This window comes from Hyperolius riggenbachi, chromosome 3 (genome assembly GCF_040937935.1).
Source record: "Hyperolius riggenbachi isolate aHypRig1 chromosome 3, aHypRig1.pri, whole genome shotgun sequence".
Lineage (NCBI taxonomy): Eukaryota > Metazoa > Chordata > Amphibia > Anura > Hyperoliidae > Hyperolius > Hyperolius riggenbachi.
Genome location: NC_090648.1, coordinates 319380291 through 319408278, shown reverse-complemented (window position 1 = coordinate 319408278; position 27988 = coordinate 319380291). Strand labels below are relative to the sequence as shown.

Genomic DNA, 27988 nt, shown 5'->3' with positions numbered 1-27988 from the left:
AGAATATGGACCTCAATGTTCTCACCACAAATGTTTTCCAGCCGGGTGACATGCAAAAGTAGCCAGGTGGGGCATGATGGTGGAACACAGGGCCGGGACAGCTGCTTACAGCATAGGAGGAGGAAATGAGCCGATGACAGCCGGGTAGAACACTGGGCCTGAAAGCTCTTTTTCCATTCTAGACAATTGAAAGGTTCGCACTTAATTCTGACTACAACATAACACTTTCAAAAACAATCCAAAGAACCATCCAGAGTTTGTGTGTATAAAGGAATCTGTTTTATTAAATATTTTAGCAACTGCAGCAAAACTGGCTTTCTTTTTTGTTTTTGTTTACAGCTTTGATGATGCAGGAGGAACCCACTCCTCGATCTTCTTGCGCGTGGTAGGATATGGTACATACTGGCCGGGAGAGGCACTCTGATTGAACTGGTGGGTCTCCCATACATATTTATGAAGAGTAGGTGGGTGAGTGGTGGGAGCTTCATCTGTCATGCAATGCAGCCAGCGATGCCTGGAGAAACACAAAATATCATTTCAATGATTAACATACACAGTACAAATACATAGGATAGAGGATCTAACAAGGATAAAGAGATGCAATCTCTAAAGCTGGGAATACACGGGTCGATCCGGCTTCCGATTAGCCGCCAGATCGACTCCCGCCGCGTCCCCGCTAGTCCGTGCGGATCGACTACCGCTCGTCCCCGCTGGCGCTCCTTATCAGCTGCTCGATTCCCTGCCATTGGCCGCCGGCGGGGATCGAGCGGGCGGGGGTCGAGCAGCGTGATCGGACCAGCTGAATATTATCAGCTGGCCGGATCAGCTGCTCGATACACGGTACAGAAACGTACAATGTATCCCCAACATAAGGCTTCTTTCACACTGCAACCTACCGTCACAATGGACAATCACATCCCAACATGATGCAATAATATATCTATGGCACGGACACATTAGCAAGTTCTGTTTAGATAATGGGTACACAGGAATTTCCCTGAGAGAGACTGAATACTAAAACTTAACCTTTAATAGTAAGTTTAAAATCAAGTGAAAATGCTGCCATCTATGAGATGGACAAATACCATTAGACTGCGTTGGAAACCATTATAAGTATTGCATTAGGGAAGACCCATTCCAATCGCAGTGTTTGTATATTAGAATTAAAATTAAACACCCTCCACCATAAAACCCGACATGTTTTAATTCATAAAGAACCTTTTTCAAGAGTAAGTGCAGACAGTAAAGTGCTAACGTGCAAAAAAATATACATTATATACAATTATAGCATAGCGTATAGGCCGTATGACAGCAGCCCAAATGAACACACTGCAGACCTAAGTGCTTTTATACCTAAGATGAAGGGAGTGGTTAGCGGTCCACCCATCTTGGGTCGCCACCCCTTCTGTTTAGATAATGTGCAGAACGCATTTACAGTGCAAGTAAAATATTCTTTACTGTATGCATTGCATCGCACCTCTAACGCAACATGCATCTTTTCAGCACCGTTGTGGTCGTATCGCAATACAAATAGTGTGAAAGGAGCCTACAGGAGCATTTAAATGACAAGACAGTACCTGATAAACTGTCCACATGAAAAAAAATGCAAAAATGCTTAGGCAAATTTAAGGAAAAAGAAACCCACCAGTTAATTTTTTCTTTAAATCAAACGTTACTTTAAAGGATACCCGAAGTGACATGATGAGATATACATGGGTATGTACAGTACCTAGCACACAAATAACTATGCTGTGTTCCTTTTCTTTCTTTCTCTGCCTGAAAGAGTTAAATATCAGGTATGCAGGTGGCTGACTCAGTCCTGACTCAGACAGGAAGTGACTACAGTGTGACCCTCACTGATAAGAAATTCCCCTTTTTATCTCTGTCTTGCTCTCAGAAGCCATTTTCTGCTAGGAAAGTGTTTTATAGTTGGAATTTCATATCAGTGAGAGTCACACTGTACTCGCTTCCTGTCTGAGTCAGGACCGAGTCAGCCACTTACATACCTGATATTTAACTCTTTCAGGCAGAGAAAGAAAAAAAGGAACACAGCATAGTTATTTGTGTGCTAGGCACTGTACATGTCTATCTCATGTCACATGCCACTTCGGGTATCCTATAAAGAGAACCCAAGGTGGGGTTCTAAGAGTGAAATCTGCGCTCAGAGACTGGGTCTGCTTATACAGCCCAGCCTCTGTTGCTATTTCAATCCCCCCAAAGTTCCCCCTGCGCTCCGCTCTCCCCGTAAATCACAGCCGTGCTGTGCGGACTGTGTTTACTTTTGTCATGCAACTCTACGCTGCTGCCCCGCCTCCTCCATAGCTCCGGTCCCCGCCTGTGTCCCTTCCCTCCCCGCTGATTGGAGGGAAGGGATGCGGGCGGGGACCGGCGCTATGCAGGAGGCGGGGGAGCGGCAAGAGTGACAGGACAAAAGTAAACACAGCCTGCTGTGACACGCTGCGTGTCGGCAGCGCGGCTGATGATTTATGGGGAGAGTGGAGCGCAGGGGGAACTTTGGGGGGATTGAAATAGCAACAGAGGCTGGGCTGTATAAGCAGACCCAGCCTCTGAGCGCAGATTTCATTCTTAGAACCTCTCTTTAAAGCAGTAGGATTAGCCATACTATGCCAGGGAAAAAAAAACACATATATAAGTAGATAAATACTTGATCTACTTACATAACACATGTATTGTACTGTCCACGTTTTGATTTCAGTGAATTTTATATAGTAAATGAAGAGAATTCTGTTCCTGGTGGGAACCATGTCTTTTGCCCACAGTTTAGGCTAAATACTGATGTCATTTCTGCCCTTAACTTTTTTATTTTCTCCTCCAATCGCTGAGTCACCTCAGCCTTGCTTGTACACACAAGTGAGCAGAGGATCGTGTTTCAGCTAGGCAGGGAAATAAATGGAAGAGGAATATATTATAGGTAAAAAGAACCCCCAGCATGCAACCGTTTAGGAGCACTGGCTTTTTAATAGTCAGTGCCAAAGTATGTGATAACTCCAAACCATAACAGAAGAAAACGTTTTGAAAAAGTTTTGAATGCAGGATTAGCATCTTTATCACTTAATACACTCAGACCAGTTGATGTTGAAATTTGATTTTTATGGTCACATTCCTGCTTTAATGTGTACCAGAATTTAGGAGCAATTTTGAAACCAAAAGCTGGGCATGAGTTTCACTCACAAAGACAATTCCATGCACAGCTTTATTAAACTCTTTTCAGAAGATAATAACTTTTATCATTGTTGGCATCTGCTGGTGCTGTTGATTGTGCTGCCTCAGGTTGTGTTCCCATTTGTGCCAGACCACGTGTCGCCAGCAGGAGCCGATGGTCCGCCGTGGTCCGGCTGTAGCTTGGGGCAAATGCGCTCCCCCATATGCTACATGGGGGATACACATCCATCTGCCTGGGATTACCGTGAACTACACAAAAGTACAGTCTGCTTACTGCATCAGATCCCGCAGATCCGTTGTATCATGACAAGTGTGAACTGTTCCTATTTATAAAATAGGAGCCGCAAAAATGTCTGTTCCTCCGCTTAAGTGGGAACAGAGCCTCACTGCTTCACCCTACTGTTTAAAGACTTAGGCCTCAATTCACTAAGATCATGCTAGAGATAATAAAGCAAGAGAAAACTTACCCCCACACGTGAGAGAGTTATCTTACCTCTTCTCCTGTAGTTAATTTACCTCCTCTGTAGTTAATTTACCTCCTCTGTAGTTATTTTCACACGCAGTTAATTAACAGCCTGTCTAACTCTGGAGTTATTTTAAGGATTGGAGAGTTAATTTAAAGACAGAAGAGTTAACTTTAGGCTTGCCTGAGGTAAAATGTTTCCTGAATACTACATGCCTTATCACCATGGTAACAACTCTAGAAGAGTTATTAAAGACAGGAGATAAGCTTAGTGAATTGAGGCCAAAGGCCTCAATTCACTAAGATCATGCTAGAGATAATAAGGCAAGAGAAAACTTACCTCCACACGTGAGAGAGTTATCTTACCTCTTCATTCCTTAAGTTACCTCTTCTGTAGTTAATTTACCTCCTCTGTAGTTAATTTACCTCCTCTGTAGTTAATTTACCTCCTCTGTAGTTATTTTCACATGCAGCTAATTAACAGCCTGTCTTTAACTCTGGAGTTATTTTAAGGATTGGAGAGTTAATTTAAAGACAGAAGAGTTAACTTTAGGTTTGCCTGAGGTAAAATGTTTCCTGAATACTACATGCCTTATCACCATGGTAACAACTCTAGAAGAGTTATTAAAGACAGGAGATAAGCTTAGTGAATTGAGGCCATAGCCTCTTATCTACTGAAAGAATAATAGATGACCTTATTGTTTTTGAAGGAAGTATGAATTGTTAGTCAAAATCATTCAGAAAGCATGATGGCAGCCTCCACGAAACAAAGATGGCACACTCTGTAGTGATGTCTAGCACAGCAAGAAGACACTGTGCACAAGTGATTTTTTTTGTTTACTGTACAGGGTTAGCAGAGATGAAATCAGGTGAAGAAAAGTTTATGTTCCAAGTTTGCTTTAAGAGAAATGCAACGTTGTTGCATCCCGAAGGGCCATACATGCTCACCACAGCATATCACTTTAATTTATCCATAGCCGATTTCTGCTGGTTTTTCCCTCTCTTTTACTGCATGGGAGTTATCAGCAATGTCAGCAACATGGCATAAAGTAATCCTATGCTTTGTGCCACCTCAGCCTGTCAGCAAAAATAAATGTCAGGGAATTTATGTTTTTAATATCTGCTTTATTTGTACAAGGTTTGCTGAATTCCCTGGTCCATCATAGCGTAAACAGGAAGAGGCCATGAAAGCCACTACTCTTCACATCAGCACAGTGATTAGATAGAATAGGCATTAAAGTACTCAATGTTCAGTCTTTTTTGCAAACTTTTAACATGGTGCAAGGTGTACTTTAAACATATCTTAGATTGTTATAACATAGCTTTAAATCTCCCTCGCCTTGCAACGCTGGGTCCCTGCTTTAAATCTCAGTTTGGGCACAATGGCATCGTTTGTATTTTCTCCCTGTGTATGTGCGGGTTTCCTTCAGGCACTTAAATTTCCTCCCACATCCCCCAAAAAACATACAAAGAAGTTGTTTGGCTTTCCTTTAAAAGTGGCCCTAGAATAAAATGGACACATGACTACGATAGAGATTAATTTCTGAGCCCCTCTGAGGGACAGTTAGTGACAAGAATATATACACTCTGTAAAAGCACTTTAAAAGATGTCAGCGCTATGTAAACACTACTAATTAAATGGGTTACTAGGGGCACTAAGGCACATTAGATTTCAGACTCACCCTTTTTAAAAATTGCTTTCCACAATATTGTATGTGTGTATTTAGTTTAACAGTACTTCAGGATCTGTGGTTTGAGTTAAAGGGATGGTGGGGTCTTGGCGAGCACAAGAAGATCATAATTTTACAAAATACAGTTACCCTTTTGTTAGCCTGCACAGCTATCCAGCATTGAGTACTCTCTGCATTAGAAGCGCTCTTCTCAATTCTACCATGGCCTGTTATAAGCCTGATGGGCACACATCTGCTAGCTTTAATGAAGTACCTTACTGATGAAAACGTAATGAAATGGAACATCTCACTTTATATTACACGTGTATAATGAGCATTAAAGGCAATTTGTCCCTAATTTTGCAGACACTGCATATAAAATCCTCAAAGATGTGAATAATAAAGGTCTGCCCTATGAACGTGTTCTCATTAAGAACTGAACCTATGTACTCTGTCACCAATCACATTCAAATCCACTCAAAGCCTAAAGAGGAACCCCAGTGAAAATAATTATTGTAAAAATGAAGCACTTTTTTATTACATTATGTATAAATGATTTAGTCAATGTTTGCCATTGTAAAATCTTTTAAATCCCTGATTTACATTCTGACATTTATTACATGTTGCAATTTTTACTGTTGGCAGGTGATGTAGCTGCTGCATGCTTTTTTGGCAGTTGGAAACAGCTGTAAACAGCTATTTCTCACAATGCAGCGAGGTTCACAGACCGGAAACTGCCAAGAGTACGTACTCAGAATTTCTTTGTGGGAAAGGTTTCACCACAATCTCAGCCATACAGCGCCTCCTGATGGTCTGTTTGTGAAAAGGAATAGATTTCTCATGTAAAAGGGGATATCAGCTACTGATTGGGATAAAGTTCAATTCTTGGTCAGAGTTTCTCTTTAAGTCTTGGAGGTGCAGAATGAAATTCAGTTCTTGTTCAATTTGAAGGATGTTTAACTGATCTTTTAGGTCCGGTTTCCACTAGCCAGCGTGCGTCTTTCAGGACGCACACTGTCACTTTAAGGCAGGGGTCACACTTGCTTTTTTTTCGTGCATATTTTCTGCACAACTGAAAACCCATGTAATCAATGGGCTAGTTCACACCTGAATGCATTTTTTGCGTACAGAACTCCCCCCCCCAAGACAAAAAAAACATCCTGCAGCATTTTCAGCACATTTTGTCAGTTTTCTTTATCATTTACATTAGCTGCTGTGAAGAAACACACACGGTTTTCTGCATAGGAACACACAATGTGCAGACAAAAAACAGGTGCAGAAAACTGAAAAAGTGTGACACCTGCCGCAGTGATGTGAGCACGCATCCAGATCGCTTACCAGTGCGCCATGCACGGCTAGGGATTCGGGTGCGTGCTGCAGAAATCTGCCGCATGCCGTCCAGCCTCCACAGTGCAATTCGGACAGCAAACAAAAGTAAGGCCAGCATTTCCCCGCCTGACTCGCCAGTGGGGACACTAGGGAACTTATAAATGAGGCTGTGGACTGGTAGACCCATGATGTTTTATGTTTTTTTTTTTTATATATAAGTTGGACTCAGTAGACAGCTGTAATCACACAAAGTGTAACAGACACTGAAGCAGTACTACAGTCAATGTGGTTAATGTGATGGGTATATATAATACACTTTGCTTTATACAGCTTTCATGGGATTTGTTCTGAGATGCAGGACTTCCAAGTGGAAAAGCATCATTTAACCAAATCAGTCCTTTATATGCTAATGACCATGTAACACCAAAGAGCATAATAAACAGTGGATATGAAAGATTTAAGAGGCGCCTGACAGCTAGATGTAATTCCTCACAGAAAAAAACGACTGAACACACAGAATGATTTTCTAGCTTAGTACTACTGACAGTCTTCTAGTAATTAAGACAATGATGTTACTCTTGCAAAGCCACTTGTTGTGAACGACCAGAGCATGACAGAACGGTAGTCACAGCTACGTTTCTATTCTCATGCTCATGATTCTGAGACACAGGTCTCTTCATTGGAAAGCACCAATACGAATTACAAATAGCATGAAAGATTGTCATAGGGATCGTCTGATATGCTGTTACATTTACAATCTGATTCCGTGATCTTCACCTACAAAACATTCAGTCAGTCACTCGACTCTATACTTACAGTCCGCCAAGTGTGGAAGATTAATTCTACATGAAATAGGTTTGCATGCTCAAGTAAGTTTATGGCTTTTGTTGCCATGACAGACTGTTGATTAAAGGAGCACCCCAACAACATATAAAAGAATGTACCGGTACTTTTATCCAGGATACTTCATTTTACGTTTATTATCCGGGTACCCCGCACTCCTAGAGATGCTTAGCCTAGGCCCTAGGCTATGAAGTTACACAGCCTTCTGCCCCAGAGCACTCTGGGAGACCAGGGCCCATATGCAATTCACTTTTTCTCCAGAGTTTTCTCCTAGGTGATATTTTCAAACTTGTCAATAAAATGCCTTTTAAGCCACCAGAAAGCAAGAAAATGCACAAAATAATTTTATTAGTTCCCTTTCACTTACTTTTTGGTACTTTTTTTTAGTTAAGTGTTGGAAACGTATTTTAAATTAAAGATGAAAAATTATCTCCTAGGAGAAAACTCAGGTGAAAAAGTGAATTGCATATGGCCCCAGGTGTAATTTCTGCTCACTTTGGAACACAGAAACATTTTGCAGTGTTGCACCTTGGCAGGGGTAATGATACATGTAGCTGAGACGGCTGATAACAGTTACATGATTTTGATCAAGATCACATGCCGTATACAGAAAAATGCTGCATTGACACATGCAGAAATAACAGATCTAATACAAAGTTGCCAGATCTAATACAAATTTGCATGCAAGTAAAACATACGCAAAGTGCCCAAGTGTGAACCCTGCCTTAATAAAATCTAAACTTCATTTTTTTTCCTTTCATAAATGTTCATTATTCTTGGGCGACATTGCATGGCCAAGGCTGTACAGAGGCGTCATGTCCTGTTGCTGTGTGGGGGGCGGAGGACTGACAGTTCAGCATGGGTGTGACATCACATGGGTGCTGGGTGAGAACAATGCTCTTAGCTGAAGCAAGCCACCAGGCTGATCACTGGCCAAGGAGCCGAGGGGGATCGGGGGCTGCTGAGCACACGCTGGATTCTCGGCAGAGGCAGTCATCTGCCAGGGGTTCCCATTGGTTCATTGTTTGACAAATGACAGTCTTTGGTGGGAGGATGAAACTGGCCTTGTAGTGAGAGGGATACGGAGGCTGCCATGTTTATTTTCTTTTTAAATAATACCAATGTTCTGGTTGTCCTGCTGATCCTCTGGTTCCAATACAATGACCCATAGCAAATATATGAATCAGGTATTCTGACTACACTGAGGGCTGTATTCCATTACAAATAGGGAAAACGCCATTTTGCAATGCAATTTTTCGGCAACTGTCTTTTACCATTGTTACTTGATGCTAAGAGCACACAGAAAAAAGCAGCCGGTAGAAATTTTGCGATGGGGAAAAATTGTATTACCATTGCATCACAGTAATGTAAAAGTGATTTACATTATCTACTAGGTGTTCTTGCACTTTACTGTATTTAATTCCTTTTAAGCAATGCTGGTTCCTGTTTTTCACCAGCAATCCAATCGCAGTGTCCCTATCCCTATCAAGACAGGGTCACTTTGAATTTGTAAAAATAAATATTTAGACTTCCATTATGCCGACTATGTGGAAGCTGCATGCTTCAGCTCTGTGCGCTTTGCTGCAATGCGTACACCGGTATATAAATTTTCCCATGGGAAACCACTACAGGACCATAATTATCCTCAGGCCACAAATCTTATCTACACTAAACACATCTAGCCTTAAAGAGCTTTAATGTGAAATTGTTAATATTAGCTGGCTTAGTATGAAATGTAGTCTTCAGCTCTGTATTAAAGCATGTAATTACTACACATTTTGCCAGGACCTCGCACCAGCAAGGTTAATTGTGATTGATTTCCTGCTGCCCTGCAATCACAGCAGATACCGCAGTCTGCACTTACATGTCACCCTAGACGCTGGCCCTAAGATACAGAGAGGTTAATCCAATGCAAAGTACACACACAGGCATCAGAATATGTCATGTTTACTGCCCCAGTGGATGACGGCAGCTATTTTCAGCCTTTGTAGCTGTGAAATCGACAGTAAAGCTTTTCTGTCTGCCAGCCGGAATCTCTCCTGAACACAACCAAATGCACTTCATTCAGATGTCAATAAAATGTGCCAAAGACTCCTAAAGCCATCTTGCACGTACAGAGCTTTTTTATTCTGACAGAGCTTTGTTAACCAGTTTATAGGCCTGTACAGATGCTGAATAATTGTTACTGGAATGATAATTGGTGATCATTTTATATGACATTAGGAATGATCGCTGTACAGACACAATGCTAAAGCACAGCCATATGTTTCATTCTATGTAGAGGGGATGGTGGGCAGGAGGTGCCAAGCAACAGCAGTCATGTGTTATTTTGTTATCTAGAGTAACCAAATTAGAAATAGGAGAGAACCACTGTATTAACCGGAGTACAAACCTCATTTGCCGAGGGAGCCCCCTTGCAACCACAAATTACCATGTACAACCACTAAAAAATGCAGGGGTCTCTGAGTACATAACAATGATCTTTAAAGTGGTATGAAACTCAGAATTTCCTCTGTTTTAAAAGATTATTTATTTTTGGCATAGATTTGGCAAGATTGGACAAAAAAAAAAAAAAAAAAAAAAAAGATTGTATTATTAGTGGGTACCACTACGGTCAGAGTCCTCTGTGTTACTATAGCAGAGTGTTGCCTGGTGTCTATCTCTGTATAAAGCCAAGTATACCATCCCAGTCGCCAGGGCTGAACCGAGATATAAAGGCTGCTTAAGTCTCCCTCCACCCATAATAGGACATCACTTCTCATCCATCTCCCCCTCACCAGCCCATACATTTGCACAATGGGGAAACGATGAGCAGTGAGAGACATAACATTGTGATTATAGAAGGGGTGGGATGCCGCCATGGCTACAAGTTGGGCACAAGCCGCATGCTGGAAACCACCATTACCAACTTAGAACACCACACCACAGGTGTAAGAGGAGGGCAGGTGGAAGAGAGAGATATGAGACACTAAAGCAATGGAAGCATGGAGGAGCGGAGCTCTGGCTACAGGAGATAATGGCCATGCCCAGTACTCCTCTACCATCTGCAAGCTGAGTCTTCTATAATCAGTGAGGAGTAGAAACAAAGATTGTAGACAAGACACCAATCAGGTGAATGACTGATAATTCCTTGTCAAATATCAATAGTTTTACCGCCAAGCACCAGTCGATACTGATCAGATATCAGTAGAAATCTGATCAAATATCAATCAGAGCACCACCTACACTAGTTTAGTACCTATTGAGGCAGATATTACCATTATTGTTTCCTTCCTTTACACTTCCCCACTTGCTATGCATTCTTTCCATATTTCAGCTGGGCCCACGCAGAAACATTGTGCTAGTTGTTACAAGAGTTTAAAGCAATACTGAAGCAAGCTGCAAAAAAATGGAGAGAGATGGCTCTGGAACCTATAGAGCCTTCCCTCTCGTCTCTGTGACCTCGTTCCACTGCTGTCCCTCGTTGACTTTCCACTCCTTCAGGACTCCTTGGCAGATTTTGGAAGCACTAGCATCCCCAAGTGATTTTGAACATGGACGTATCCGTACAGCGTATGCATGAGTCTGTGCGCAGTATGGATCCATTCCTCTTTGGAAGTACTCGGGGATCTGAGCCCAAGGACAGACAAAGGTGTATTTGACCAAGCTGATGGAACAACTTTACTGGGTCCCAAGGGTGGAATGAGAGCATGGAGAGAGTGCCAGGAAGGCTATACGGGACCCAGAGCCTTCTCTCTCCATAGGCAAGTAACTGATTTTCAGCAGCTTGCTTCAGTATTACTTTAATGAATAATGGTGTTTATGAACTCTATATGAAGTTAAACAGAAAAAACTATGCAAACATGCAAATTTCCATCTACTTGAAACTAAACTTAATCCAGTAACTCCTGATCAATAAGTTGGCAGCTGAGTAATCAAAGTGCAGCGAGAGGCTTCTCTGCTATAAGCAGAACTGACCTGCTGATTTCTGCACTGCTGAAATGTATAAGAATTCAGCTGACATCAGCATGTAGTGCAGCAATCAGCATTGCTGGAAGCACAGACATGTGATTTAGCACTAAAACATTCTTCTTTGCATCTTTCTTGAATCTAACACAGTTCTATTAAAACTATGGCAATCAATATTATGAATGAAATAAGCATTGTCCATCATTTGCCTGATTATCGCTAGAGGACAGAGGCGCCAGCAGGATAAAAGGTAATAAAAGTTTTAAAAACTGCTGGGAGGCAGTGGTGGACTTACCTCCGGAAAGCAGACATGATAAACTGTCTGAATTAAATACATTTATTATTGGTACCCCAAAAGATGCAACGCGTTTGGCAGGCACTCCCCACCCACCTCCCCTTGTATGTACACTTCAACAGTAGTACTTTAAAAGTAATCCAGTTGTTTCATAACAAAGTATCTTGAATTCCATTTCCCATAGGTTTTTTTTCTTGGATTTTTCATCAGATGTTAAATACTGCTAAATACTATTGAAGCTCAGCAAAATTACAAAGTGGAGATTTAAAAAAAAAAACAAAAAAAAAACTGACAGTAAACTATTGCCGTTCCAAAGTGGCCCCTGCATGCCATGTTAAATAGAGTGTTTCCAAAAGATTACACTGACAAAAAGGTTATGAACCGTTCCTGAAATATAATCAGCGTTATTATAACATTTCTATAACATCTGTTTTGAATTTTGAACATGACGCACAAGTGTCTCATACATCTCTGGCTTCAGTGGCTACAATTAGTCAAAGAGGGTGATAATTCGTTATGAGAGAGAATGATTTTGCAAAACGCCACCATCGTTCTATCGATGCGATCCATGCTGCTTTCCATCTACTTATACTTCCGCCTTCTAAACCAGAACATCTGCTCTGAAGGCATGGAGCACATCAGAAGGGAGGTGGAGGCTTAGGCGAGTTAACGCATACGCAGCCTAAGCCCTCAGCAGACTATAGGACTCTTTCTCACTCATACTAATAATCTCCCACCCCCAATCATTTTGTAGCTGGGCATACAAGACCTGTAGATGCCACAAAAATCTCTTAATTTTAGCTGTGCTAATTCTGCTTCCTCTAGTCACATAAACTTGTACTGTGCATGTCCTCTGTCACTGTATGGAGGATACAGCTTAGAGCTGACTGTGGGTGGGTACTGGAAATCACTCTTCATTATCTTACTTCTCTGAGCAACGGAAGCCCGAAAGCATCTGACTGCAAACAACAAAGTAGAAATCAGTGGCATGTCAGATATGGCTGGATTAAAAACAGCATCCTTAGGTAGAATATGAATAACACAACTAGGGAGACAACCTGCAAGTGAAAATACACCACCCTTACATGTACACTATACAAACATACAACTGGAAGGTATAAAATGTACCAAACTGTTTCACTGGGTGAGACATCTCAGTCAGCAAGTACTGGTGCATTTATAACACTGATTTTAAGCCAGGTAGGGCAAGTTCAGCAGCTTTTTATAGCATAAAGCCACTCTCAAAACTTGGTAGCATTATCTCAGGCCTTGCTATCTTGCTACAACAACCAGTCTTTCTGTTAAAAATAAAGTTGCAGAGGCACCCTGGAATGTGGGAGTGGCTTCCTGGGGCATGGCTCACTGAGCTGTCTCCCCATTCATTATCCATAGGTTGCCCACACAACCCAATGATGGTAAATGGGATTCAGTCCACTGAAGTCAAGTTGGTTATGGCTTGCTCCAGTGCAGTCCTGAGCCATGGACCGCTTGCAGATTCTATGTACCAGCATTGCATTGTGATTTTAAGACATGCAAGAGTCTTCTAGGTGGCAAGACCATCTTCACTTTTTTAACTGTAGTATCAAATTTAATTTGACTTTAAACTTCAATGTTGACTGCAAAGTACAAGCTGACCAACACATATCTAAGCACTGGCTCCCTCTTGTGGTTAGACAATAGTAGTACAGACAGTCTGAAACCACACTAATTATACCCTATAGTCTGTCTCAAACCATCAGTCACCACAATGGGATACTCACTAACAAACCAGCCTGGTAATGAATGTGCTCTTAGTAACACATTCCAGTGCTAAGTCCCGGGGTGGGGTGGGGATGTCGCAAAAATCTTAAAATTTAAAACACATACAATTAAGAAGTACATTTCTCCCAGAGTAAAATGAGCCATAAATTACTTCTCTCCTATGTTGCGGTCACTCACAGTAGGTAGTAGAAATCTGACAGAACCAAAGGTTTTGGGCTAGTCCATTTCTCCATAAGGGATTCTTAGCATGACCTTTATTCTTTATATAGACATTCCCCGAAAAAGATTTATACAAAGATGCTGGACAGCCCCCTTGCTCGCTGTACACTATTTTGGCAGTTGGAAGGAGCAACTGCCATTCACTAAGTGCTTTTAAAAATAAAGAAAACCCTGAGAACCCCCCTATGAGAAGATGGGCTAGTCCAAAATCTGTCGCTAATGACAGATTTCTACTTCTTATTGTAAGTGACAGGAACATAGGAGAAAAGTAATTTATGGTTCATTTTACTCTGGGAGAAATGTACTTCTTATTTGTATGGGTTTTAAATTTTAAGATTTTCGTGACAGTTCCTCTTTAATACTTAAATGGGTCAATCCAAGATAATGGTGTTCCAGTTTATGCTAATCTCCACTAGCAATCATAAACCTATACTTGAGTTCTTTTGTCTGAAAAGTGAATCCACAGCCATCTCCCTTTCAGGGATTCTACACATGCAGATGACTGTCGAGATTCACCTGCAACATGCTTTGCAAGGGATGCTCAATATCCTATTGGACTTTGCATATAGTTTACATTTTAGCAGGGCTAGATTTATAGCTCAAGAGCCTACAGGCACAAAATACTTGATGTCATAAACTCTACCAATCAGCAGTTATCAAACCCCAAGTTTAAATATGAATGTTAAACTTTAAAGAAGGAGCTGTAACAGTATCCAGCAAAAGTCATTACACTTGCTCTGTATATACTGTATGGGCAGGCAGGGGAGCAACTATGACAAGAACACTTCTAAATTGGGATGCAAGAGAGCAGCAGACAGCAGTGCAATGGGGTGAAGCTAGCCATACTCTGCTGCATTTTAGCGCCAACTGCCACATGCCGGATGTCTATTCATAAACGCAGCACTGCCTTTTTGAAAAACATCCGGTTTGACAGCACAGAACATAGCTCATGCCCACATTGGGCATGATCCACACAGCTTTTTCACCTGTCCTCCATTTTCACCTTATCTATATTACATTTTTAATCTCCCAAAGAGCAAAAATATAATATGATTAAGGTAAGAAAAGTAATAATGGAATTTAGTTAATCAGGAACAACTTACTTTGAGTGATTGTTTTGCTTGTAAAATGTGATAAAAGGTTATTTTTTATCAATTAGGTGATAAATAAGTCATTTATAAGAAGTTTTTTGAATAGAGCCCAATATGTCTAATCACAGTCGGATGCTTAATCAAGAATGCAAACGCCCAATCAAGTGAAGAGAACCTGCCTGTTATGTGAGAATAACGGTTTGTCTCATAAGGAGCTAGGAGCTAGAGATCACTTACACATACACATCACTAATTGCCAGTATGAGAATAGAGGAAATCACACTGAAAAGTTCCCATAATGCAGTGTTATTGTTCACAGGTGATGCAATAGCCCTCAATATCATCTATCTCAGAGTCAAGATGGGTGCTTTCTCAGTTGAAAAGGTTTTTCCATTTCACTAGGACAAAAATGCGTGCACTTTGCAACCGCAGTCATGCATGCATACAGTGAGAACATTTCACATATATTCTTGCTGTGGGTGCTGCATGCAACTTCATATGCAGAGGCTCCAATACACTTATTTTTCAGCATTCCTCATTATATTGTAATATGAACCAAGTTAACAGTTGCAAATATTGACCAACTACAGACGATTTTTAAAAACTCCAGTCCAGGCTTGCTGGATCATTTTTGTATCCCAATGTTCTATATAAATCTCCATCTAGTGGATCACAGAGAGGCTGCATGGCTTATCCATCCATCTACAGGTGTTACATGACTGGAGTTGTTGCATCGCTTCAATTGCATGGGACATTGAAGATTTGAGCCTAGTGCACACATTCAAGTATGATTGGCCAATTACAGACCAATCTTCCCACCTCCATACAGTATGAGGGCCAACAGATGTTGAATACTATGAGCAGATTTGTGTTATACTCATACTTCATGGATGTGGTAAAATTGGTCAGTGATTGGCCATTCATAATTGAAAGTGTGTACCAGGCTTAAGATTGAAAAGAACATTGTTTTGTTAAGCGGAACTTTGTTTGTCATATATGGATAGTCCTTTTATATACAAAAATATCATAAATGAATGCAATGAAACTGGTAGGCTCCTGAACCACACTGCAGGGGAAGACTCCCTGAGAGATTAACCTTTCAGTCACGGATATTGTGTATGCCTCAGGGGCGATTTTCCTTTGATGGTTCTCTTGGATCGGAGTGGGTACAACTCCATGCGGCTCTTCCAAGCCTAGTCACAGATCCAGGCAGTTGGTATGTAACCTACCATAATGCTTCCCTACCATAATGCTTAATTGGCTAGTTTATATATATTTTTTTTATACCAGTAGTTGTGAGTTCAATGCCCGCGTGTTTGAGCTTGTGTTATGCTCTGTATCTGTCAATGAAATGTTACGATTGTTTACATCTGCTCCTTTCATGTTGCTGTACTATTTTGTTATTCTTGTACACAAAACCTGTAAAGGTATTGTATGTGCAATTTCACTATAACCTACTGTTGTATTGTTAGGTTATTGCTTCTTTTTGCAATAAAAACATTTTAAAGTGAATGGGAACCGGTTTTTAAAAGTTAATTTTAATAGAGGACCTGTCAGCTTTTTATTTTTCTCTTGCAATGTGCCCACTAACCCCTTCTCTTGCTGCCTAATTGTGCAGAAACTAGCTTTTATTCAGTTTGACCGTTTTGGTCGAAAAACTGATAGTTTGGAGGAGGCAGAGTTTCTTTCCCCTACTTTGTCACTCCTCTGTCATGTCTGTGGTTCTCCACCCCGTTCCCCGCCCCTCCTGTCCGCGTTCACTAGAATGCGCGGCTCTGTGGTCTCCTTCACAGAGTGCGCACGTCTTCCTTTTCGCGCGGCATCTTGGTAGACATGCTTCCTGGTCGCTCTGCATCTTGGGAGACACGAGACACACTGCTGTAACACATATACGCTCGCACTCTCCAGTAAGCGCTCGTACACGTGCACAGGGCCGTGCTGCACACTTCTTTGCTCTTGCAGAGCCAAATCTTGCGCTGCTACAAGCGCTGTGTGGCATACAGGAAAAGGCTGCTGACCCGGAGGATAAAGAAAAGGTCAGCAGCCATCTTGGAAGGCGGGGGAAATTATTATGGGGCGGATAACCGGACACAGGGGCCAGGGAGCGGCGAAAATACCGGTAAGGCTCTATGTTTTCAATTTGCAACAAAGCCATGGTTTTATTTGAAAAAAACGGATTCCCATTAGCTTTAAAAACTAAAAATTGAAAAGTCCTCCATCTGCAATATTAACAACCAGAGGTTCACAGAAAAGATTTAAAGAGAGTCTGAAGCCATATTAAAATGGCTTTTTAGCTGATATTCAACAGGGGCATGTCTGCCCCTGCTAAAATGCCGCTATCCCGTGGCATAATGAGGGGTCTTTAACCCCCCCAATCCCCCCTGCAAAATCCACGACTTCCTTGGTCGTGGATTTTGCTGCCCCTGTGCGCTTCCGTGTGAGACAGGGCTATGAGCTGCAGCCCTGCCTCACATGCGTCTGTCAGCGGCGGATCTCTGCCTCTCCCCTGCCCATCTCAGCGAAGGAAGACTGAGAGGGGCGGGGGAGAGGCGGCGATCCGCCACTGACAGACGCGTGTGAGGCAGGGCTGCAGCTCATAGCCCTGCCTCACATGGAAGCGCTCCCCGGAGGTAGCAGGGGGGATTTGAGGGGTAAAGACCCCTCGTTAAAGCGCAGGATAGCGGCATTTTAGCAGGGGCAAACATGCCCTTGCTGAATATAAGGTAAAAAGCCATTTTTAATATGGCTTCAGACTCTCTTTAAAGTCATCATGTTTCTAGATCCTGAAAAGTAAGGCAAACCTGATGAAAAAATAATTAATGTATTATGACTGGGCGCTGTAGACTACAAAGTTATTCTTTGCTCTAAAACTGCATTTTTATGTGTGAGACTTCAGGCTAAGCTGCAAATTACACTGATGGTGTTAGGCCCAGTGCACACCAAAACCGCTAGCAGATCCTCAAAACGCTAGCGGTTTTTGGAGCTGATTTCAGGGCGATTCTAGGCATGTTTAGAGACGTTTTCTAAACATGCCTAGCGTTTTGGGAGCGTTTTTGTGTAGCAGAATACAAATACTGTTACAGTAAAAGCTGTTACTGAACAGCTTCTGTAACAAAAACGCCTGGAAAACCGCTCTGATGTAGCGTTTTCCACAGCGGTTTCCATACTTTACATTGAGGCAGAAACGCTTCTGCAAACCGCAAACGTGCAGCAGGAGGCACGTTTGCGGTTTGCTAAAAACCTCAAACCGCTGGTGTGCACCATCCCATTGAAATACATTACCAAGCGTTTTCACAGGCGGATGCTAACATTATTATAGTACACACCAGTTTAAAGGGACTCCGAGCACCTCTCATGGGCATGCTATGACCCCTCTGGAGGAGCCTCTTGCAGTGTCACTTCCTCTTCCTGGTTCATTCAGTGATGTACTTCTCTAACAGAGAAGACAGAGGTGACCCGGAAGTTTTAACATAGCCAAGATGGCAGCCGCGATCTTTAAATTGAAATTGAACAAAAACTATTTGGGGTAGAACGGCGATTCAGGCATCAAATGAAAGAGGAGAGCACAAGCTACAGAGAGGTATACGTCTTTAAGTACTTTGCAGTACTTGGTCGAAATCTTAAGGGCATGCCTATGAGAGATGCTCGGAGTCCCTTTAAGTCAGTAATATAATGGCGACAGTCGCTAAAATGTCTAGTCAGAGGCGCCCCCTGCCTTCCTTCTACATCATTTGACTTCAGTGTTCATTCAGTCGTGTTGATTCTCAATGTCTTTCCCATATAGTCCTTTTCACACAGTCAGTTAATCATACAAATATGCACTTAATCCAGTGCAAATCCAAAGCAACCCATATATGGGATCATATTGCACCAGAGTCACCTCTGTAAGTGCAGCACACACAACATGCTGTGTTTAGAAAACCACGGTTTTTATCCCCACAGACTACAATCAAACTATTTTGACAGTTTGAAAAAGCTAAGATGCCTTTTTGGGTTATAAAAAAAAATGTATTTTAAAATCTGCTTCTTCTAAACTGTTCTTCAAGTTTCATGCCTGAGTTTATATATAAACTAAAATCTTGAGAGTGATAGAAGCACATCAGCTTTGTCGTGACATCAGCTTTCTAAGCCTACAGGCATAACAGTCATAGGTTAGATTGAGGATGTCCTTGCTAATGGTTTTCTCAATATTTTTCATAAAGTGAGCAGAAGGTGAAAATAAACTGATAAGAAACAATTATATCTATTCTCTTACTCCTAAAAGTGACTTTTTTTTTTTTAAAGTGAATGTTTACCACTTTAAAAATCAAAAAGTCAGATACTCACCTAAGGAGAGGGAAGGCTCGGTCCTAATGAGCCTTCCCTCTCCTCTCCCGGTGCCCGGTCCCGCGCAGGATCCCCCGTAGCAGTATTCGACCAGTTCGGCCAAATACTGCCACTTCCGCAGCCTTCGGGAGCTTTCGGAAGCCTTCGGGAGCACTCGGGCTCCCGAAGACGGGCCGCTCCATACTACGCATGCGCGAGCGCCCTCTATGACGCACTCGCGCGTGCGTGCCTGCGTGCGTAGTATGGAGCCCGAGTGCTCCCGAAGACCTCCGAAGTCCCTGTGGCGGCGGACGCGAACGGGGGAGCCAGCGCAGCACCGAGGGCACCGGGAGAGTAGAGGGAAGGTTCATTAGGACCGAGCCTTCCCTCTCCTTAGGTGAGTATCTGACTTTTTTATTTTTAAATTGGTAACCATTGGCTTTAAAGATATCCCACAGTTTTATGTTAAAAAAAACACAAAACGAAAACTTAAGTAAATTTAATGTTTTGTCTCTACTCAATGACATAGTCTTTCAAGTATCTCAGAGCTAAACTAGATGAACTACTGACCTTTTTTTTTATCTATGCACTCGGAAGCTGTTCTCTTCCAGGCAAGTTTTAAGGCTGGAATTCCTCATCAGCGAGGGATACTCTATAATCCAACTAGTTCCTGACTGTATAGAAACTGTTACTTACATACCTAAATGTTAACTTTTTCAGGCAGAAAAAGTAAAACAAGAAATACAGCTTAGTTATCACGCTTGGCACGAAACATGCACATGTTTATCTCATCACGGGACTGATGCACTAAACTCCGATAAAGTTGTTGTGCACAGCAATTTCACTATTACTAAAGCACGCTCACTCTGCTGCCACACAAACTCCGGGTGCCATTAATTACTCTTCCCCCTCCGAGTCATAGCAACTCGGAGGGAGATGTAATTTGTGGTACAGCAATTGCCGGATTGCCGAATTACCCGTGCGCAGACTATAGCATTACTGCTATAGCCGCACCAAGATTTGGCGCTATGCGGCGCACACTAAAAAGCACTGCCTCTGAGCCATAAGCCTTGCATATAGCTCAAGCGTGTCAAGCATGTATTGGTATTAGGGATGATCGGAAAGAGCAAATTCCGTTCCGCCGGATTTCGCCAGTGCTAAATTCCGTCGCTATGACATTTCCGCCGGAATTTTACGAAATTCCGCATTCCGGCAGAAAAATTAAAGTAATCGCAAATGAAACCTTGTTTATGCTAAATGGTAGCCCATAGCACATGTTGGCTGTTCCCCTGGTCCTTTTTCTCCCTCCTCCTCCTTTTCACCCTCCTCCCTTCCACCCTCCTCCTCCTCCTCCTGTCTTGTCTTGTCTTCCAGGGAAATTGTAGGATGTCAAAAACCAGCTCACATATATTGGCCAGGAATCAAACCCAGGTCTACTGGCCAATGTATGTGAGCTGGCTTTTGACATCCTACAATTCCCTAAGTAAGCTCATTTTTCTCTTGGGTATATCACAATGGTACATGCTAGGCTGGCTTCAACATGTAGCATTGTAGTGTGTAGTAAGCCTGGGTTCGATTCCTGGCCAATGTATGTGAGCTGGCTTTTGACATCCTACAATTCCCTGGAAGACAAGACAGGAGGAGGAGGGAGGGAGGAAGGGAGGATCTTGGAAACAAAGTGATTGTTTGTGGTGAGGGAGACCCTAAACTTCCTATCTGCGCAGCTAGACCCAGGTAACTAAGGTCCTTCAATTTGGTCAGTCCCCAGATGGTGGGCTATCACCTGTGTAAGCAGCAGACAAGCATATTGAGCAAGACAAGTTTTTGCAGGATCTATCTGAGGACCACATTTAGCTATGTAATAACCAAAGTGTCAGCTATTGAATTTCCAGCCAGGAGTGCTTCTCAGCCACTGAGGATTGGCTAGCAGCTGAAGCAACAGCTATTAAGTAAGCATTCTGGCCCCCAGGACTTGGATTCAGTGCTGGGGGCTCATGCAACAGGAGACTTAGCATCAGGAGTCACTTCAGAGTGTTAGTGTCAGTTTTATTGGTTACAGTTAAAGTCTTATTTATGAATTAGAAATTTCATCAGAATTGGACTCAATGTTGGGGAGGGGCTAGGGATAGGTTAGTGCTGAGGTGGAAGAGATGAGTCATTAAGCATTAGAAAGGGGATGATAAAGGGAGAGGTAAGTGTTAGGCATAAGGTAGTAATTACGGTAATTTTAAGGGGATGTAAAACATCAGAAAGGGCATAACAAAAGAAGGAGATAAGGGTTAGTCATCAGGAACAAGATTTATTTGTGGGGAGAAATTAGGCATCAAAAAGGGGGTAACAAAAGGTGAGTTAGGGTTAGACATTAAGCAGGGGTGATTGTGAATAGGGTGTTAAGGTTATGTGTCTGGAGGGCGGCTTTTTTTTCGTGGGAATTGATTACAACTGACTGGAAAGAGAAACGATAACATTGACACAAATATTGAGTAGCTGAACACTGCACCAAGATGACAGCTGCTGAAGTTAAATTCACCCACAAACTTTTACTCTGTGGCTTCAGATATCCAACCAGAATTAGGGAAATTTAAAAAACAGGAATTTCTCAACCATGCTTTCAATACCCAGAGATGCAGTGGTAGAGATACTGAAAAGGCTGAATGTTAAAGAAACTGAAGTAAATTGTACCATGCTGAACTGAATACTTGGTTTAATAAAGCAAAAAGTAATAGAGCTAATGGGATATCAATGTGTAGTTTTGATGTACTTTGAACAGCAGGGTGGAGATGCATATTTTACTGAACTATTTTTCATCCCAGTATATTAGACAGGATTCTGAAACCCCTCCTAGGAAATAACAAAAGCCACATTATTTTTGGCTGAGACACGCACCATATGGTTCCTAAATGGAGAGGAGACAAGAACTGCCCAGCCTAGTTCTCATTAGCACACTATAGTGATAACAGGGTCCTAACAAGCAAGCAAAGAGTCATCAACTCCCAAGGAGATAGATACATACATACATACAGTGGAGGAAATAATTATTTGACCCCTCACTGATTTTGTAAGTTTGTCCAATGACAAAGAAATGAAAAGTCTCAGAACAGTATCATTTCAATGGTAGGTTTATTTTAACAGTGGCAGATAGCACATCAAAGAGAAAATCGAAAAAATAACCTTAAATAAAAGATAGCAACTGATTTGCATTTCATTGAGTGAAATAAGTTTTTGAACCCCCTAACAATAAAAGACTTAATACTGAGTGGAAAAACCCTTGTTTGCAAGCACAGAGGTCAAACGTTTCTTGTAATTGATGACCAAGTTTGCACACATTTTAGGAGGAATGTTGGTCCACTCCTCTTTGCAGATCATCTCTAAATCCCTAAGGTTTCGAGGCTGTCTCTGTGCAACTCTGAGCTTGAGCTCCCTCCATAGGTTTTCTATTGGATTAAGGTCCAGAGACTGACTAGGCCACTCCATGACCTTAATGTGCTTCTTCTTGAGCCACTCCTTTGTTGCCTTTGCTGTATGTTTTGGGTCATTGTCGTGCTGGAACACCCATCCACGACCCATTTTCAGTTTCCTAGCAGAGGGAAGGAGGTTGTCGTTCAGGATTTCACGATACATGACTCCGTCCATTTTCCCGTTAATGCGATTAAGTTGTCCTGTGCCCTTAGCAGAAAAACACCCCCAAAGCAAAATGTTTCCACCCCCATGCTTGACGGTGGGCACGGTGTTTTGGGGGTCATAGGCAGCATTTTTCTTCCTCCAAACACAGCGAGTTGAGTTAATGCCAAAGAGCTCTATTTTGGTCTCATCAGACCACAGCACCTTCTCCCAGTCACTCACAGAATCATTCAGGTGTTCATTGGCAAACTTCAGACGGGCCTGCACATGTGCCTTCTTGAGCAGGGGGACCTTGCGAGCCCTGCAGGATTTTAATCCATTGCAGTGTAATGTGTTTCCAATGGTTTTCTTGGTGACTGTGGTCCCTGCTAATTTGAGGTCATTCACTAACGCCTCCCGTGTAGTTCTAGGATGCTTTTTCACCTTTCTCAGAACCATTGACACCCCACGAGGTGAGATCTTGCGTGGAGCCCCAGAGAGAGGTCGATTGATGGTCATTTTGTGCTCCTTCCATTTTCGAACAATCGCACCAACAGTTGTCACCTTCTCTCCCAGCTTCTTGCTAATGGTTTTGTAGCCCATTCCAGCCTTGTGCAGGTCTACAATTTTGTCTCTGACATCCTTGGACAGCTCTTTGGTCTTTCCCATTGGAGAGTTTGCAGTCTGCTTGATTGATTGATTCTGTGGACAGGTGTCTTTTATACAGGTGACTAGTTAAGACAGGTGTCCTTAATGAGGGTGACTAATTGAGTAGAAGTGTCTAACCACTCTGTGGGAGCCAGAACTCTTAATGGTTGGTAGGGGTTCAAAAACGTATTTCACTCAATGAAATGCAAATCAGTTGCTATCTTTTATTTAAGGTTATTTTTTCGATTTTCCTTTTGATGTGCTATCTGCCACTGTTAAAATAAACCTACCATTGAAATGATACTGTTCTGAGACTTTTCATTTCTTTGTCATTGGACAATCTTACAAAATCAGTGAGGGGTCAAATAATTATTTCCTCCACTGTACATACACACACACACACCTCATCAATAGATTTTCAGAATGACCATCAATACACTGCTCAAATATCTTTCAAAGCATTCAGCTAAAATGTTTAAAAACGCATCTGCACCATCCCAATCCTTTTTGTAAAGTTTTAGACAAATACAGGACTGTCCTACCAGTCTTGCGCTCCATGGTGCCACTTTTCCATAGGCATAAGTTACCCGGTGAAGACAGATAATTGCTACAAAATGGCCATCTTCTCCTCCCCCTCCTCCCCCCCTCTTGAATTGTGGAACGTTTTTCCTAAACTTGCCATGGGTGTGATGGAGGGGCAAATTGTTAGCCGAGTCCTGATTATGTTGAATCAGTTAAGTAACCCCGAGACACCCCCTGATCCTGTAGCATTATGACATGCTCTGTATTTTTATACTTAAAAGTGTACCTGAGATCAGAAAATACAAAGAATCGATACTTATCCTCCAGCCCCATAAACACGTCTGAGTCCTTCACTGTCCTCCCGCTGTCTGCCGTTCAGCTGTGATCAGCCCCGGTAACTGGTTCAGTTGGGTCCAGTCTGGGTCTCCTGCGCATGTGCGGACCTAACGCGCATGCGCAGAAGACCCTGACTGACAACTGAAGCAGTTACCGGGGCTGATCGCAGCTGAATGGCAGACTGCAGGAGAATGGCGAGAGATTCAGTCGTGTTTATGGGGCTGGAGGAAGCCCCCGGGTAAGTATTGATTATTCGTATTTTCTGGTCTCTAATTTACTTTAAAGCATACATGTCAAACTCCAGCCAGTGGGCCAAATCTGGCCCTCAGAGCCATTAAATTTGACCCTCAAGTGGTTTCTCCACTTTGCGTTATGTTTGGCCCACTCTAGACCACCAGGGAAGTTATGTTGGAGGTGAAACCCTAGAACACCTGTGAAAACATATAGGGGGGGGGGGGGGGAGGGAGGAAGCACTTAGGGCTCTTTCACATCAGAGCTTGCGTTGGAGAACGCTCAAAGCATACGTTTTGTTGTATGCCTTTTACTGCGTTTTGATATGCGTTGCACTGCAGTGAGTGTGCGTTTTTAATCAGTTTTCAATGCGTTACTGCACATAGAAAAACGCAGGTAATTTTTTTTTCTTTTAGTTGTCAACTTTCTACATTGTTCCTCTGTTGCATTCTGGGACTGATTGCCTGCGTTAACGGATTAAAAACGCGCATAGTGTGCGTTTTACATTGACTAACATTGTAACGCATAAAGCTAGCTTTGGCCAAAAAACTGCGCCTGGGTGCAGTGGAACGCAACGCACAAAAAGGCTGCGTTATATGTGAAAGCTAAAATGAAAGTCTATGGACTTTCATTTCACCTTGGGTAAGGCAAACTTTATCCTTTGCGTTGAAACGCAGAAAATCTGCCCTAATGTGAAAGAGCCCTAAACACCAGGGAACTGTATAGTGGAGGGAGGAGGGCCACCTGGGAATTTTATAAGGGAGGAAGGTGGACAGTAGACAATGGAGGTTGGCCTGCGACTAGGTCCCAGTGTTTAATTTCGGCCCATTTTGTATTTGAGTTTGACACCCCTGCTTTAAAGGGAACCTAAACTGAGAAGGATATATATTTTTCCTTTTAAAATTATACCCGTTGCCTGACTCTCCTGCTGATCCTGTGTCTCTAATACTTTTAGCCACAGTCCCTCAACAAGCATGCAGATCAGGTGCTCTGACTGAAGTCGGACTGGATTAGCTGCATGCTTGTTTCAGCTGTGTGATTCAGACACTACTGCAGCAAAAAAGATCAGAGGGACTGCCAAGCAACTGGTATTGTTTAAAAGGAAACATCCATATCCTTCTCAGTTAGGGTTCCAAGACAGGCGCGCACGCCACACACACACACACACACACACACACACTAGTAGTAATTTAAAGATGGGTCGGCTGCATACTGTACTGGTAAGGCCTTTTGATGCAGGATTTGAGCTCTTGACTAGGGTTCGAATCCTGGCTAAAGCCAGTACGTAAAACAGTATACTGTAGTTTATTGGACTGTGTGTCAATATTGGGCAAGGCTCTCTAAAGATTCTAGTCACCTGTAGAGTGCCCCCCTAATAGAAAAGCCCCATATAAATGTTTTGTGTCTTGTCTAAAGAGGAACTGTAGTGAAAATACCAATAAATAATTTTTATTTTTTTTATAATATTAATTTATAAATTATTTAGTCAGAGTTGACCCATTGTAAAATGTTTCTTCACCATGACCACAACATTCTGAAATGTATCACAGATAGCAACATCTCTAGTCCTGTTAGGTGATATCTGCGGAATGTTTGTTAACCAAGAGTTTCAGAGACAGTACAAAATATACCTGGTCTCCCTGAATGCTCTGGAGTGGAGCGGGGAATTTGCATAGGTAAACAGCCTAGGAGAAGCCTCAGAGGGTGGGCGGGGCTTAAAAAAGAGACTTGTAACTTCTTTCAATGTGCTGAATCAGTGGGATTGTATGAATGTCCCATATACTTAGAGTCATAAAACCAGATGCTTAATATTTGTTCCTGTAGTTCCTCGTAGTGATCACTGGTATTCAGAAGACTGCAGTAGAAAACATCTCTGGCATAGCAGCTTGTTTACAATGCATAATTTTGAGGCGTGAAGAAAAATAGGAGACAGCAGTATTTATTAGACTGAACAGTTGCCATGGATGTAGCAGAGCAGTGTGCTGCTGCCACGACTAGGTATGCTGGAGCGCAAGCAGAGATACTGTATGTTTTTTCCTGGTATCTCTCACATACTTACATTACCAAGATTACAGTTTATCAGGGAACAATACAGTCTTCCACAACACCAGATGTTCTCATTGTCATCCACAGCCTTGCCAGATTTGATGATCTAACATGAATATCAGGCCGTGTATAATCATATTAACCATGATTACGAGTTCCCACAGCTTTGCTCCAAGCAGCAGATTTCAATTCCACTGTGCTACATTCACGCAAGCAACTGTCACATCTGCTCTAGTTTCATTAAACTAATCCAGTTGCAGATTAATCAAAGCACTAATAACTTGAAATAGCACTGGACAAAAACAGCAGCAATTATCCAGAAGCAACCTTGACAAAAATGTTTTATGATAAGTGGGGACAACTAGATACATGTGATGTCATCTGGATGTTTATGGATGCAGAATAAGGACTCGGGAAAATGTCTGTTTCTGACTGGGGAACCCCTTCATAGCAAATCCAGCACAAAACTGATCAAGATGAGTAAAAGCTTAACCACTTGAGGACCTAGGGCTTTCTACCCCTTAAAGAGGAACTGAACTGAAAAAAAGTAACTAAATTGAGCCTCCTTATCCCTTTGAAATTAATGATTAGACACAAAACACTTGTGAAGGGCAATATAAAAGTAGATATATTTGTGCAATACAACTATGAATAAAAGAGAATGGCAGGCTCCATCTTAGAGCTCTATCCCTCCATTTTGCAGCTCTCACTCCATGGGAGGTGCAGTATCTGATTCTGTGGGCGGTGTTACAGTCGGAGTTAGACATGCCCATTCACGCCCACAGAATGAGATTTACAGCCCAATGTCATGAGGTCATCATCAGTCGCCCTGTTACAGGAAACTGACAGCTGTGGCTTCTGCTGCTGCCCTGCACTGTACTGGCACACACCTTGATAAAGTATTATTTTTTTCTCTAACTATGCCTCCTGCAGTGTGAGATCTTGGCCTCAATTCACTAAGCGTTATCAAACACTTTATCAAACGTTTGATAATTTACCTCATGGATAAAATCTAATTTTGAATTCACTAAGATGTTATAAATGTATTGAACGTTTTAGCAATAAAACATTAGATAAATATATAACACCTTCGTGAATTAAAAATTAGATTTTACCCATGAGGTAAATTATCAAACATTTGATAAAGTGTTTGATGAAGCTTAGTGAATTGAGGCCCTTGTGTTGTCATCCTGTAGTCCTGCAGCTCTTCCCATTCGTTTTGTGCCAGATCCCATATCATGTCCTGTAGTCATGCAGCTCTCCCCTTTCGTATCTTGTACGTCAGAGGTGGGGGGGGGATCACGTTGCAGAGGGAATCCGCTCCTATGTCAAACACCCCCAACCCTCCTTCTCCTCCTCGTAGGTGTCACGCAGGGGGAGTCCTCTCTTACATCATCCAGCCGCCCTTGTCGTCCCCTGTAGGTAGCTTGACAGATGGAATCCCCTCCTATTTCACCACCCCCTGCAAGCCCCCCCCCCCCCTCTCCTACCAGTACAT

The 27988-nt window shown here is 42.3% G+C and overlaps 1 protein-coding gene across 1 annotated transcript in view; it reads right to left on the bottom strand.

Moving 5' to 3' along the window:
* Positions 1–256: 256 nt before the first annotated feature.
* NDUFA12 (NADH:ubiquinone oxidoreductase subunit A12) overlaps positions 257–27988 on the bottom strand; it is a 43898-nt gene continuing 16166 nt past the window's right edge. The window contains exon 4 of the mRNA XM_068272762.1: positions 257–514. Coding sequence (XP_068128863.1) covers positions 334–514 — 181 coding nt within the window. The 3' untranslated portion in view covers positions 257–333. The remainder of the gene's footprint in view (positions 515–27988) is intronic.